This window comes from Microdochium trichocladiopsis (genome assembly GCF_020744255.1).
Source record: "Microdochium trichocladiopsis strain MPI-CAGE-CH-0230 chromosome Unknown B0I36scaffold_1, whole genome shotgun sequence".
In the NCBI taxonomy this organism is placed as follows: domain Eukaryota; kingdom Fungi; phylum Ascomycota; class Sordariomycetes; order Xylariales; family Microdochiaceae; genus Microdochium; species Microdochium trichocladiopsis.
Window position 1 is genome coordinate 5,170,667 of NW_025763544.1, and position 13,206 is coordinate 5,183,872.

The 13,206-nt window shown below is 55.3% G+C and overlaps 2 protein-coding genes across 2 annotated transcripts; both read right to left on the reverse strand.

Moving 5' to 3' along the window:
* Window positions 1-9: 9 nt before the first annotated feature.
* Window positions 10-2,241, reverse strand: B0I36DRAFT_20939 (uncharacterized protein). Its single transcript, XM_046148885.1, has one exon. The coding sequence runs from the start codon at window positions 1,979-1,981 to the stop codon at window positions 80-82; it is 1,902 nt and encodes a 633-aa protein (XP_046019311.1). The 5' UTR covers window positions 1,982-2,241; the 3' UTR covers window positions 10-79.
* Window positions 2,242-4,296: 2,055 nt separating this feature from the next.
* On the reverse strand, window positions 4,297-5,225 carry B0I36DRAFT_234650 (thioredoxin-like protein; the record flags this gene model as incomplete). Its single annotated transcript, XM_046149335.1, has 2 exons — window positions 4,297-4,545; window positions 4,605-5,225. 2 exons carry the CDS (start codon window positions 5,223-5,225, stop codon window positions 4,297-4,299), a joined length of 870 nt encoding a protein of 289 aa, XP_046019312.1.
* Between the last annotated feature and the right edge of the window lie 7,981 nt (window positions 5,226-13,206).

The following is a 13,206-nucleotide window of genomic DNA, read 5'->3' on the forward strand; positions in this document are numbered from 1 at the left end:
GGGAGAGCTCAGTGTGACAAGCTATGACCTGACACAAAAAACGAAAGCTCCTCAGAACCCTGCCCAAGAACCATGGAGATCAACCAGTCATCCTTCCCCACCGCCAGAACTTTCCAAATGGGCGCGGCTCGTTCCCACGGCGGTCTCGCATCTCCCGCTTCACTTCAGCGCCACGCATGGCTTTGGCCCTTGCTGCCTCTGTGTCCTTGCTCTTGTAGTATGCCTCTGCTTTGCTGAGATATCGCTGGTATTCTTCCGTCCTGCCTTGAATCTTGAGCCACCACAACTTCGAGCTCAACTGTGCGGTCAGAAGCGTGAGCGAGAGTTCATCTCGCATGTCCAACGTTGCTCTTTTCAACTCAACTTGAATCTGGTGTCCACGCCGGATAAGCTCCTCCTTGCTGATCGAGTTCTCTAGAAGTCCTGTTGTTTCCTTGACGAGCTGGTTGCGCAGACTCGCAAGTCGCTGCATCATCGTTTGGGTAAAGAACGCCCCCTCGTCGACAGCTGGGGCAGACACCTCGTGTACCCACGTTGTCGTCTCGTTGACGGCGTTTGCGACATACAACGCAAGATCTCTCACCAGCTGTTTGCTGACGTCTAGGACGTCGGTCATGGTATGCTGGCCAAAATCGATCTTGAAGACCTCGTGAATTTTGGGCTTCCGCTCAGTCAAAATGGAAACCTCGAAAGCTCCATGGGCCTCGTTGACCGGTACCTCGATGAGAAACCCCGCAGTGATCGTTGTTACGTTCGTGGGCATATCTCGTCCGTCTCGGCTGACTGCGAGCTTGATCGCGTCCTTGGCGAGCCAGGAAGCCTTTATAGCCAGCGGAATCTTGAGCAATATCTCGTTGCGGCTGTAGATTTCGGCAGCGCAGACGAGTGCATCGGGTTGGCTTGTTTCTTTGAGGGGAACGGGTGTATCCAATACGACTGGCATCAGGCTTTTGCCGCAAATTGAAGTCGGTGCTGCTTGCAATGATGTCTGAGTCTTGGTGGTGCTTGAGATGGTGGTCGAGATCACTGTAGGAAGGGATACGCCTTCAGTAGAGACGGACGCCACAGGGACAGTCGATAGCGTCTTGGGGGCATCCTGAGAAGGATGAACAAGCAAGAGTGACCCCCAAGTCAAGCCGAGCCCGAGGCCAAGGAGGCAGATCTTGTGCAAGAACGAGCCACGCTGGGAATCGTAATATTTTTTGTACCAGGCCTCTTGCAGTCGCTTGGATTTGCCTGAGAACGCAGCCGAACCAGACTTGCTAGAGACTTGTTCCGGTAGGGTTTCCGGCTTCGTCTTATCCTCATCGTAGACCGACGGCTGCGGTTTGAGAGTCGATGTCCTAGTGCGAGCTGCGAGCTCCGGAAATGAATCGCTATGGTGCAGCAGATTGGTTGGATTCTCGAGGCTCTGGACTGAGAAAGCTTCAGCATCGTCCTCCTCTTGAACCTCACGTCCTGCTATCTCTGCATAGGTGTAAGCCCGACCGGCATCGTCAAGAATGATCTCTTCTTCATCGTCGGACGAGTCAGTGTCGGCATCATTGGTGTCGAGATCCGTGCCTGTATCTGTTCCGCCAAGGCTCTGCACATCATCTGGCCTCTGATAGTCGAAAGAACTGGCAACAGATTCTGCCTGACTCTCGCCATCAGCCCCGATCACATCATAACCTAGATCTGCAAGGATCTGATCCTCCTCTAGTGGGTTGCTGGGCTGCATGATGTCGGGTGAACTCGAGCTGACCCAGTTAGTGAGCTGTCGATTTCCTAGCGGACGCGGAAAGCGGAGGGTTGGGATGGAACTGGTCGAGCTTGCAAGCTTCGTGACGTCGGGTCGCTGCGGCGAAGTCGATGTTGGACGTGGCTCGCTTTGGGTCAGAGCGGACAGTTGCTGGCGTGCGTTATGATGTCCTGATGGTCTCGCTTGTATTGATCCGCCAGTCGGAATAGCTGTGTGTCCAAAGCCTTCAGACTCTTCCATTACGCGGTGCACAGATCTGGCCTAGGCGGCAAGACTCATATCATCTCTCTCCCACCGTTATTCAGATTCGCCCGGGAACACGATCGAGCTTGGGAATGGATCGGCTCGACAGGATCTTTCTATAAGTCGACTCGGATGGACGAGCAGTGCGTCAGTCTACGATCAAAGGGGAAGCCGTGATCCAAGGTCGCGCTTCAAGACGACCAATACTGCGCCGCTGGACTGGTGCGAGATCAGAAAACCCGAGCCAAGCTGCGCACCTATTTCGAGGAAGTGATATGCTTCACTTCCGGCTTGTGGCGAGAATGTCAACGACAGCCAGCTCGATCAGATTCGTTGAACGTGGAGGGGGACAACAAAAGAGGTCTGGTGCTCTCTTGAAAAGGGACGTTCAGAGTTGCGGCGTGGTTGTCTAGGATGAACCACACGTCTAAGCGGGCGCTCAAGCTCGGCTCGACTCGGAAAGGTGCGAAATGATGCGGCGAAGTCGAACTCGACAGTCCTCGTGAGGGGTCCTGAGATGCTCAGTGTTCCCGTATGCGCGGCTGCATCAAGTCGTACAATAGTGAGTGAGGTGCGAGCTCAAGGACATTCACGGACGAGGGGTAGTGGCACAGAGGGGAACAGGCAGGTAATCAATGCGCGAGGCAGTCAGGCAGCAGGCGGGCAGGCAGGCAAGAACGTCGGGCAGGAGCTCAGACCAGATGGACGTACAAGACGGTACCAAAGGCTTCTCTGCAACGGATAACGTCCGTCTTCTCAGACCTTGTCCCCGCCTAGTTGGGGATACTTGACACGTCGTCACAAGGCCACCCAGAGATGCCCCCTCTTCGATGCGAAGATAGGCAGCAGGTGGTTGCGGGGTATGGATCGTAGAGTTGGGGCACGTCCGAGGCCTCGGCCGTTGTTGGGTTCTCGCGGTCCGAGCTCGTCTTGCCCGCAGCGCACGGGCAGGTGCTTGTAGGAGATGGCTCGCGGCGGTCAGCACGAGTATGATTCTGGTCGACTACGGCAAGACGTGATCTCGAACAGAAAGAGAGGTCCAGAGATGATGAGCTCTCGTCAGCTAGGCTTGGTTGGGGATGATGAAGATGTAATCGAAATTCGGCATGGGCATGAAGCAGGACCCGCTGGAAGCCTGGCAGCACCTGAGGAGCGGGCCACGCTGATTGGCAGCCGGGCGCCACTCAGGCCCCCACCCCACGCTTGAACACCAAGATGCCCGCTAGAGGCGCCCGATAAGGACCCTGAGGGTGGTCATGCGACCGACTCCGCCAGGCACTTAGCATGCAACAACCCCTCGTTGGGCGGTGATTCTCGATGGTTTCCGAGCCAAACACGGTCGACAGTCGAGGAGGGGCATTAGATCTCTGGTCTTTGGTCGACCTCGAGGTAGCATTGACCGCATCCTTTCGTCTTTGTGCCGAATCCGAGTCCCTAGGGGACTGGGTCGAGCGCCCAGCGTACATCCGACCACAATAACCAACACTTACTGCCACCACATTCTCGTCCTCTGCTATGTCCGTACGGGTTGAGTGGCCTGCTGTTGTATCGAATGGAATCTTATTGGGCGCCTGGCAGATCGCTCCTGCGTCCTTTGTCCGCTAAACCTTGTTGGCTTCCGGATGTGACCGCAAGCAAACGAGGACAAGTACCTCCTGTGGGCAAGGTGCGAGCTGTAGAGTACCCGTGGATGATATTGGCCGTCGTGCGTGCATATATGCACAGGGGAACAAGCTCATGCGACATCTCAAATCACCCGATGTGTAGCCTGCCAACATTCTTGAACAGCATTTTTAGTTTCTTTATATTTTCTTTCGCAGAGGAAAGGCAGCGAGGCCATTAAGCAAGCGTGCGAATCGTTACAAGTACTATGGCTGCTCTGCCATGCAATGCAGGTAAACAAAGAAAAAAAGCCCCGGCCCTGTTTGGTCTATTCCTCACGCCAGAGTAAGACTGTGCCAATTTTAACAGTATTATAAAATACAAAGCCGTGTACTCCAGGAAATGCCAATCGTCGCCGTGAACCTCTCGTAGCGCAAGAGGCTGAGGAGGAGTAGTCTATATATAAGAACAAGAAAAGTCATGACAGGCGTTCCAAGAACGTGAGGTGGTGCCGTTCGAGCAGCATGCTGTGGTGAACAGTGACAAAACAAATGGGTATCTGTGCGTTTGACAGCCACTTCATGGTGACCGCGAGATGGAACTCAGCTCGACGCTGTCGAGTGATTATTGAAGTCGAAGGGGTTGCCTGATGAAGAAGCAGAAACGCTGGCGGCTTCTATATGGTCGATGCAGCGATGGTAGAAAGGCATTTATAGGACGTTGTGCTTCTCCAGGACCCTCTTCAGAGCATCGGTATCGAAGTCCTCGTCGTCTGGGATCATGTCGATCAAGCCGGTCATGTTAGCAAAGAGGTCGCCCTGGTTGCGGTATGCGAGCAGTGTCGGCACCGCCGCATTGTCGAACTCAATGTCCTCGTAGTGGACCTTGACGAAATGAACCTCTGGGTGAGCCGTGATCAGAGGGCGCATTGCCTGCTCAATGAGTTTTGATACTTGGCACTTTTGTCGAGTTAGCGATATGCTCGGTAATCGGCTGGGGTATTGTGAAGCAAACTTACCTCGTGGTCATAGACGAAAACGAGGACGGTGGTTTCCCTTCCGACTCTCTCGATGGCATCAAGGTAGCCCAGGGCATCGACGGTGTCGAGGCGGCCGAACATGCGGAGGCTGGGGCTTGTCCTCCGGCTCCGCGGGTTCGCTCTGGATTCCGCCTCGAGTTGTGCCCGTCTGTTCTCCCTCCACTGGTTGAGGAACTCGGCCTCGTCCTTGTCCAACTCTTCGTCGCTGCCGCTGCTTTGGGTGTCTGTGGCCTTGGGTACGTCGCCGAGGCCAAAGACGGAGCGACGGGCAGTGCGGACACGGTCACGCCATTTTGATGAGCGGGCTTGCTCATAGGCGCGAGCATCGGCAATGACACCCTTGACACCAGTGCTGTGGCCGGCGTCGAAGGAGTTGGGAGGCAAGTTGACCTCGGGTCTCAAGGCTGGCATCCTCATGGCTGCGTCGATCTGTGCGTTGCGGAACTCTTCGTCCTCGTCGAGGTCGCTGTAGTCCGAGTCTTCGTCTCTGTCCTCGGGGTGTAGTCGCGAGCCAGTATCTGTGTTCTTGGCTATGAGATCCTGGAACTCTTGCTGTGCCGGAGTGGGGTCGCTGTTATTGGTGTTGGAGATTGAAGACATGGTGGACGACGGGATCGCGGGGCGGAGAGAGACGGGAGAGGATGGTTTTATGTTCCCGAGAGTCTTGGATGGTCGAGGAGGTGTCTGGTTGAGGAAAGAGAGAAGGGGGCGTGGCTCTAGCTGTGATGGGATGTGCTCAGCCTTGAGGTCGGAGCGTCAATGCGGAATGAGAGGCGGGTTGCGGTTGGTTGCGGGCAGCGTAATGAGAGAGCCAAAGGAGGGAAGCGTGGTCGGTCGAGGGTGGTGGTTGAGATTGTGGTGTGTGCAGACGACGTTGACCCTGGTCTGGCGGATGGATGGGTAGAATGGGGATGGGGGGGAACACGAACGCAGCAGAGGGGCAGCGCACTGGAATGCCCTGGTGGGGGGTCAGCAGTGCAGTGACACCCCTGGGCTGCGTCAGAGTGTTTCAGGAGCTGAATAAAACGTGGCTCGGTGGGCCTGTCAGGGACCAGGGCCTGAGGCTCGACTGGGGCCGGGATCTGGCAAACCAAGGCAGTCAGCATCAGCCTGGCCAAGGACGAGGACAGGGGATCACATTCAACAAAGCCATCGAGGGTACGCGCCCCAGACAGTGCCGGCCCTGGGATACCAAGCAGTGGCTGCGGACGACTGCCCTCAGTTCTGAGTTGGGCTTTTTCACAACGGTGATTTTTGCAGCTTTGAATAACCTGTGCCTCGTGCTGCGAAGAGCCGGCACGACGGGAGTGACGAGATGAGCAAGGAGTGAGTAAAGGTTATGCGCCAGCACGAATATTATTAGACAAGAGCGACGTAGGGCATGACCCAGTCTTGGACGGTGTCCCAAGAAAACGGTCGCCGTGCGCGCCCATTGCTAGTCAGAGAGGTGGGCGTGCTTAGTCGCCGCCAACGCTGCAGCCTGCCTGCGCGTCAACAACGGTTTTCGATTTAATTTTATCTCGGCCACGCCTAAGCCGGCACGCGCTAGACACGCCATAGCCGCTACGGTGCCTGGCTGTGCCGAACATGGCCATCTGGACGGTGATTGCCGAAGGGGTCGCGATATGGCAGTTCGCAAAGCGCTCAAAGCACGATCATGGCAGCCTTATTTGTTGTCGTAATCGACGTATTCGTCCGCAGGGCTGTCCATTGGCGCAGATATCCTACTTGCCGTAAGGTACTCTTATGCTATTAGCAGAAAGCGCAGGCCATGTTCAGGAATGTTCACGTGTGTGAATTCCTCAAACAGGAACTTCGGCCCCCGTGGGCCGTCGCTGCCGCCTGCACTTCCAGCAGCACGCAGGGGTGTGGAAAACGTGGCCTCCACGCAGATACTACACACCATCTTCCCTCTCTCGACTCTGGTTGGAGGCGAATTGTGATAATGGCAAGCATGGCAGCATTCGATCAGTCACATTGCTAATGCCGCGTCGTGAGACGCAAAAAGCCGAGTGCTCGAGCGAGCTGCTCACGCTGTCCTAATTAGCGCCTTGGTCATCATGTCCCAGCACATGAAAGCCAAGCCGCTGCATGAAGCTTCAACAGCACCCCATCGCCAGCCGAACCATGCACAAGTCCCGAGGTCATGCTCCAGCATATTCTCGCGCCACCTGCCGACTGACACAAGGTGCCTTTGGCTCTGGTGCTGCAACATCAGCCCTAGAGGTATAGCATGGAGGCAGTTTTCCTGTCGAGCTGCCAATTTCATCGCCATCGTGCGCCAAACCTCACAGATCGTAAGCCACGCGCCAGGGGTCGTGTCAAGCCACCCGAAGATTGCAGCGTGCCACCCTGGGGAAGGGCCACCAACGGCAGTCGCTTCGCTTATGCGCCTTCGAGTCTCGACACGAGGCTCTCTTGCTGCCCAAGTCTTGTTACCACGGAGGTAGTAAGAACGCTTGCCCCGCGTCACAAAACCCATTCTGACTCACTGGCGAGCGCTCTGTGACGTCTGGACGGGAGCCGGCCCCAACGATGCATGGGACCCGAAGAGCTAGAAGAGCTAGAATGCCACCAGAACACGCCACATGTGCCTCGTCGTCGCGCGTCCGTGTCAGTGCTCATGCCCAATGCCGCTTTCAGACACTGACACACGAACAACGCTTGTGGCAAACCGTCACTCGGTGCATGAGCGAGCCAATTTCCCTGTCGACATCCTCGAGGCCCTGTCCCATAACATCGCACAGGCAGGCATAACCATGCGTTAGACACTGCCTAGCCGCCTATCAGGGTCCTTTTGATGCGGTCAACCGCCTCGCGGTTTACCCTGGGAGGGAACAGGCTCAGGATGTTGACGAACGTGACCCAGCGGTCTAGTGTACATACGTGTTGCAACGTTCTGGGCCTCGGCCAAGCCGTTGAACATTTGAGGGTCCGGCAGCTCGAGATCCGGGGTGAAAATTGTGATCTGCGAACGTGGCGCCAGGGTTTCGACAATGTCCAGTCTAGGCAAACTCAAGCAAGCAACTGCCGAGCTCACAGAGGAAGCATCGTCATGCCTGCTGCCGCTGGGTCATCATCACAAGAAAACAGCACGCATAACCAGCCTCCACCAGCTTTGCTCACCTTCATTTCATTGCCGACCTCGACAAAGGCATCGTCGAATTCCTGCAGGCTCGACCATCCCGCCACAGCCGCCAGGGCTTGCAGAGACCCCCAGCCAGACAGGCCAGGGTACCCAGGCACTGATGGGCTCACGAGATCAATAAATCCCGAAGTTTTCATACCCTGCCTGGACATCGGCGCAATTCCCTGGTCAAGTTGTGGCGGAGACGCCTTGTCATGCACACGGCAACCGTACGAGCCGTGGAACTGAGTTCCGAGAACAAGCCGATCTTGGAGGGCTTAACTGGGCGTCCCCTATTGTTGTTAATCAGGATTGGCTGCTACTGTGACTGCCAATCAGAGACGCTGGGCTGACCAGTTCTTTTTGGACGAATAGCTGCACATGGTGACATTGGGCATGGGTGATGAAACAGGAAGCCTTCTGGAACGAATACCAGGTGGGGACGTGACGCCTGCGTGGGCAGGGCAGGGCAGGGACCCCGTGCTAGCGGTCTCATCTGCCTGCCTCCTGTCACGGCAGTGATCGTCGGTCATGCCCGGCCACGATCGAGTCCGTCAGTGCGGTGCGGAGAGGGCGCAAAGGGGTAGGCCTAGTGAGACATTGCCCAGGCGCCGCCCATGTTGGACCAGGGCTTCCAAAAGACGGTCAGTTTCCATGCACTTCACCGTGATTCAACAACCGAGGTACGGATATGCCTAACGATTCGCGTCGAGAGCTCCCAATGAACAGTTGTACCGCATGTACTGCTCCTAACCCCAGAGCGGCGAGCGGATATGGCTGCCAAGTACTGCCAATCACGGGCAGCACAGTAATCCCACGACGATGAGAAAGGAGCGTCCAGCGCATAGTCGGTCGACCTTCCTTCCCTTCCTACCCGTGTAACAGCACGTGATTGGGGCCAGCCTGGGCTCGATTCTCGATATTCAGTGGTCAACCATGCTGCAGGGAGGAAGGCAGAGCTAATTTTGGACGCAGCTGGTGCCGGGAGCCTTGGAAATGTTTCCCGTTTGGCGTTGGCCACTGGGACTGCCGTTGCCCATCATCCAGGTGCTGGAGTGAAGCACGCTAAACCTTAAGTCACGGCGAGAGCGAGTCCTGGTGAGACAAGACCGTTTGGTGGCCTTGGACACTCGGACAAAGGTGGGTGTGGGCCGGCGTTCAGCGCATGCATGATGTACGGAAGCGTAAATGCAACGGTTTAAACATAGCAGCAATGATGTCGCTGGCCGAGCAGGCTCCTTTGAAGTGGCAGGAGTCATGTTTGGCAATCAGGCCAGGAGGGCGGCTGCAATGTTGGGCCAACTCGACGAATGACGGGGGTTCTGGAGAGGTTGATCGCTGCGGCTGAGGATGTGGCGAGCAGAGAGTGGTGCCTCGTGCACTTTCAATAGGTCGGAAACATCACGGGTCATGGCTGTGGTAGAGGCGGGCCACGTCCTATTGCCGAGAGGCTTGATTTGACAACTAGAGTTGCGTCACGCGGAGACAGATGAAACCAAAGGTTCCCATTGAGCAGCATCCAGAGCCTAGACGCGCTGTCCGTGGTGTGAAGAGGCACAGCTGGAGGACAGATCAAGGCTGAATCACGAGGAGCCCGAGCTGAAGCGTTGGCGTGCTCGAGCCTCGTTACATCATCACACGGCACTGGACGGGCCCCCCCGCCACGGAGAATGATTGCTGTCAAGTGGCATCGGCCCTGGGGTTTTCCGCCATACGGGGCACGGGTATGACGTCCTTGTCGTCAATGCTGGCGGGTTCTTGTTTGTATTTTTGTCCCTCTCTGAGGATTCCCTCATCGTGCTTCTGACGTGACTGGGGAGGTGCTCGGCTCTGATCACGATCGGTGTAGCATAATAGATCAACAGAAGACATGCCACAGTCTGAGCGGCGTCTCGGGACCGAAGTGAGCCGGCAACACCAACCTCGTCTTGCCGCATGCCGCCCACATTCCCCCGCAGCACACCATACTCTTTCGCACGTGGTTTGGTCGCCGGCGACATGTCCAATACCGTGACTACATGCATGCATCCTTGGGACCAGCCTTACCTGGCAGGACGGAGTTGTGATTGGCCATCCTGTCGAACAGGTGTTAGGTCTGTTTCCAAGTTTAGCTCCCACCAGTCAGAGATCTGCAGTCGCTCCTCCCGCCTCTTCCCGGAAACAGGCCAACACCCACAAACGGCGACGGGTCCCTTCACTACACGGATCATACGAGACATACGTGCCCCAAATCCTTGACCAGAGTCCCCTCACAGTCCACGTGGACTTGCGCGCGTTCTCGCCGTTTCAGAAGGACACGTTCTGCCTTCTCCATCTTGGCGTTTCTCTTTCCTCCCCAGCCAGGGGGGTATGGTATGGCAGCCTGCAGATGGCCAACTTTATTGCGATTGGCCGAAAAACACGCGGAGCCCAGCGACCGACTTTTGCTCCTTTTGTGAACCTGGACTGTTTTGAAACTTTTCCCCCCACTAAACAAGAAACATGAGCGCACGCGGCCTCGTAGGCATTCAGAGGAGGCACGTCCACAAAACAACCGCAGCAGACCTGAGAATCGCGCGTTTCTCCCCCACATGCGAAACGGAGGACGATGTAACTGTGCTTCGTAGTCCCCATATGCTTGGGGGGCGCGTTGGTGGACTCCGCATCTTTTGGGATGGAAACCAGCTTCCCAACCCCCCCTGGCTCTCTCTGCAGGCAGGCAGTGCAGTCTTGCACTTTCCACCTTTTGACACGGAATATGTGGGCTTGTGAGGATTCTCGCGTCCAGGCCGCGCATGCAGGTCCCAGCTGCGGAGACCTTCTTTCCGAGGTGCAGCTTGTTTCGCCCGCTTTCTCGCTTGTATGTCTGTAGCATGCCGCGCTTGGAGGCAGTTATGCCTTTCTTCCGTTCACGGTTCCTGGCCTTCCGTGGGGGACGACTTACTGGGTCCCTTGCACAGGGTGGCGCAGGTCCAGGTCGCCGCGAGGCGAACTATATTCCAATAATCCACTTGCCAAGCACACCGTACGGTGAACAGCTTCCTCTCTCTGGCGCGGATAGGCAATCGATCAACCACATGCCTGTGGGGGAACCGGTGCGGTGATGGGGAGATGTCCTTTGCAACGGTGTCGTCGTGAGCGGAGACCATACGGCATCCCCCACGGAGCAGCAGGTGCCGGTGGGGACGGGGAGATCCAGCCGTAGACCGCAATGGCGAGCAATATATCTGATGCAGAAAGACGCTCCCGCGGGATAGGCTTGACGCGCTGCAACCTGGGTGTGGGCCGTGAAAGGTCGTCGCTCGCTTGCTTGTTCACCTTCCCGTGGCGGCAATTGTCGGACCTGGGTTGTATCAAGGTTGACGGTGTGAGTAATGGCTACTCGGAAAGAGAGGTCCGGGCTGCAGTGTCAGCTTGTTGTCCTTTCGAGCTGTCTGTATCCATCTAGAGTTGATGAGGTCTCTGATACCTAGATCCTGGCCTCGTTCCAGACTACCTAATAGCCTGTACCTGCCTGATCAAGGAGGTCTATCACGCGGGCACTGCACTTTGGGTTTTGGTAACCAAAGATGTTATAGGCAGGCACATGGAGTATTGGAGGGCTCACTGTCGTCGTCATCATTACAGACTCTGAACAACAAATGAAACACCTGCGTGTTAGCGAGAGCAGCACAAATCATCCGTGTCGAGCAGGATCCAACTCATGCATGTAACCCCAGGAGAGGGAATACTTAAGTCGACACAACCACCAGACATGTAGGGCACAAGTCATAGTTTTCACAGGCTATGGTTTTAGCCAATCGAATCGCGAAATGTGCCCCCATTTTCTGGTGTCAGGGGAATCCTGCTTAATCTTGTATTAAGTGTTTACGGTATGGTGAGATCAAGTACCAGGTCCGGGCTCGAGCACGCGGAAAGTGTAGTGACTATGTGTGTGGTCATTGGGGTTTTCATGTTCAGATAGGTATCGTAAGAAATACCACTTTCATTAAGTGGCTCCAGCGGCTCTGCTGTTAGTCGGTGTTAAATTCCTAGATAACCGAAACCGGAAGCATAGAATCTTGAATCTGCGCTTGACTGGGTGCGAATGGGGTCCTTCAGGGGGGAAGAAGAGTACACGGCCTGCTCTTCCGCGTGTACCACACGGTCTTATTGTTTTTGGTCCAAACACACATGCAGCCTGCATCATCAAGAGGAATCTTGTTGCACAGCTCAATGCAGAGGTGGCCCCTTGATGAGTATCCTGGGGCGACAATTTGGCTTAACCTCTATGACATTACCATTTCACACATCTGGGCACGAGCTTGTGCGCTAGGCATGCTTGCAAACTGCATTGCTTATGAGCACTTGGGTTCTGGATCTCAATGGCAACCGACAACGCCAACCCGTAACGATTGGAACATTCCAGGCAAATGCTGCAAGCACCAGTTCGGTCACCCCTCGCTCGACAAGTGCAGCCACGAGATTCACGATGAGCTTCGACGCAGCTGCGAGTACTAAGTAGCCCGGATCTATTCAAGGCTCTTAACTGTGGCGTAATTGGATAATACTCCTGAATAATCCGATTAGGCCGGATCGTGGCTATATATTCGGAGGACTCAATGTGCACTTTGTTGAGTAACTTTTCACATTGGTCTTTCGCCGGGCGGAAACCATGACGACTCTGGGCGCCCAAGGTTATGATCGAATAAGCCAATACCCCGGCCCTTCTCCCTAGATAAGACTGCAATTTAATAAAAAATAAAAACCCCTAAAAAATAATTGGATGGTGATTTACTCCATCGCCGAGGCTTTGCAGTTTTGACTTCGTCACTCTTCACGGTAGTCGCCGCCATCGGTAGCAAAGCTCCGAATCTTGAACACAACACTGCATGTCAGGTATCAAGCAATATAAAATTCTGCTCTGGCGACAGTTGGATATGGGCTTCATGGCAGGTAGAAGCTTACCTGTCAACGACAAATACAAGTCCCACAGGCCCTCTCTGTGCTCCGACACACCACAAACGATCATCCCGCGCCAGTTCGTCCGGTGAGCCCGCGCAAATCGATCTTAGGGTCACATCAACATTGCCCGAATGCTACTGTGACCTTGAACGATCTCATCTCAAATAACCGTGACCCTCGGATGGAAGTAATGACCAAGGCAGCGTGTTGTGACTCGACCGAGACAACTCTTGCCGCTAAGTGGGAGCTTGATATATGCTTGTCCCATACTTCAGTGTTTCGGCATTTTTCACTACGACGACTATCTACCTGGAAGGACGGAAAAGACAGACTCACAGCTTCAACGCAATAGGCATCTCAAACGCCTCTTCAGACATCCTCTTCTGTGAATGACGAGATGCCAACACGACGAATAGCATTCCGCGGGCTAGAGATTGCTGCCATTGTGCTTTGTTTACCTTGTCAGAGTCGATAAATACTTCTGACCCCGTCATGTATAGCCGGATGCGATCGAGCTCAATGTCGGACCAC

What these genes read in the sequence shown, in the direction of transcription:
- B0I36DRAFT_20939 (XM_046148885.1), bottom strand. Translation starts at nt 1,981, where the DNA reads ATGGAAGAGTCTGAAGGCTTTGGACACACAGCTATTCCGACTGGCGGA.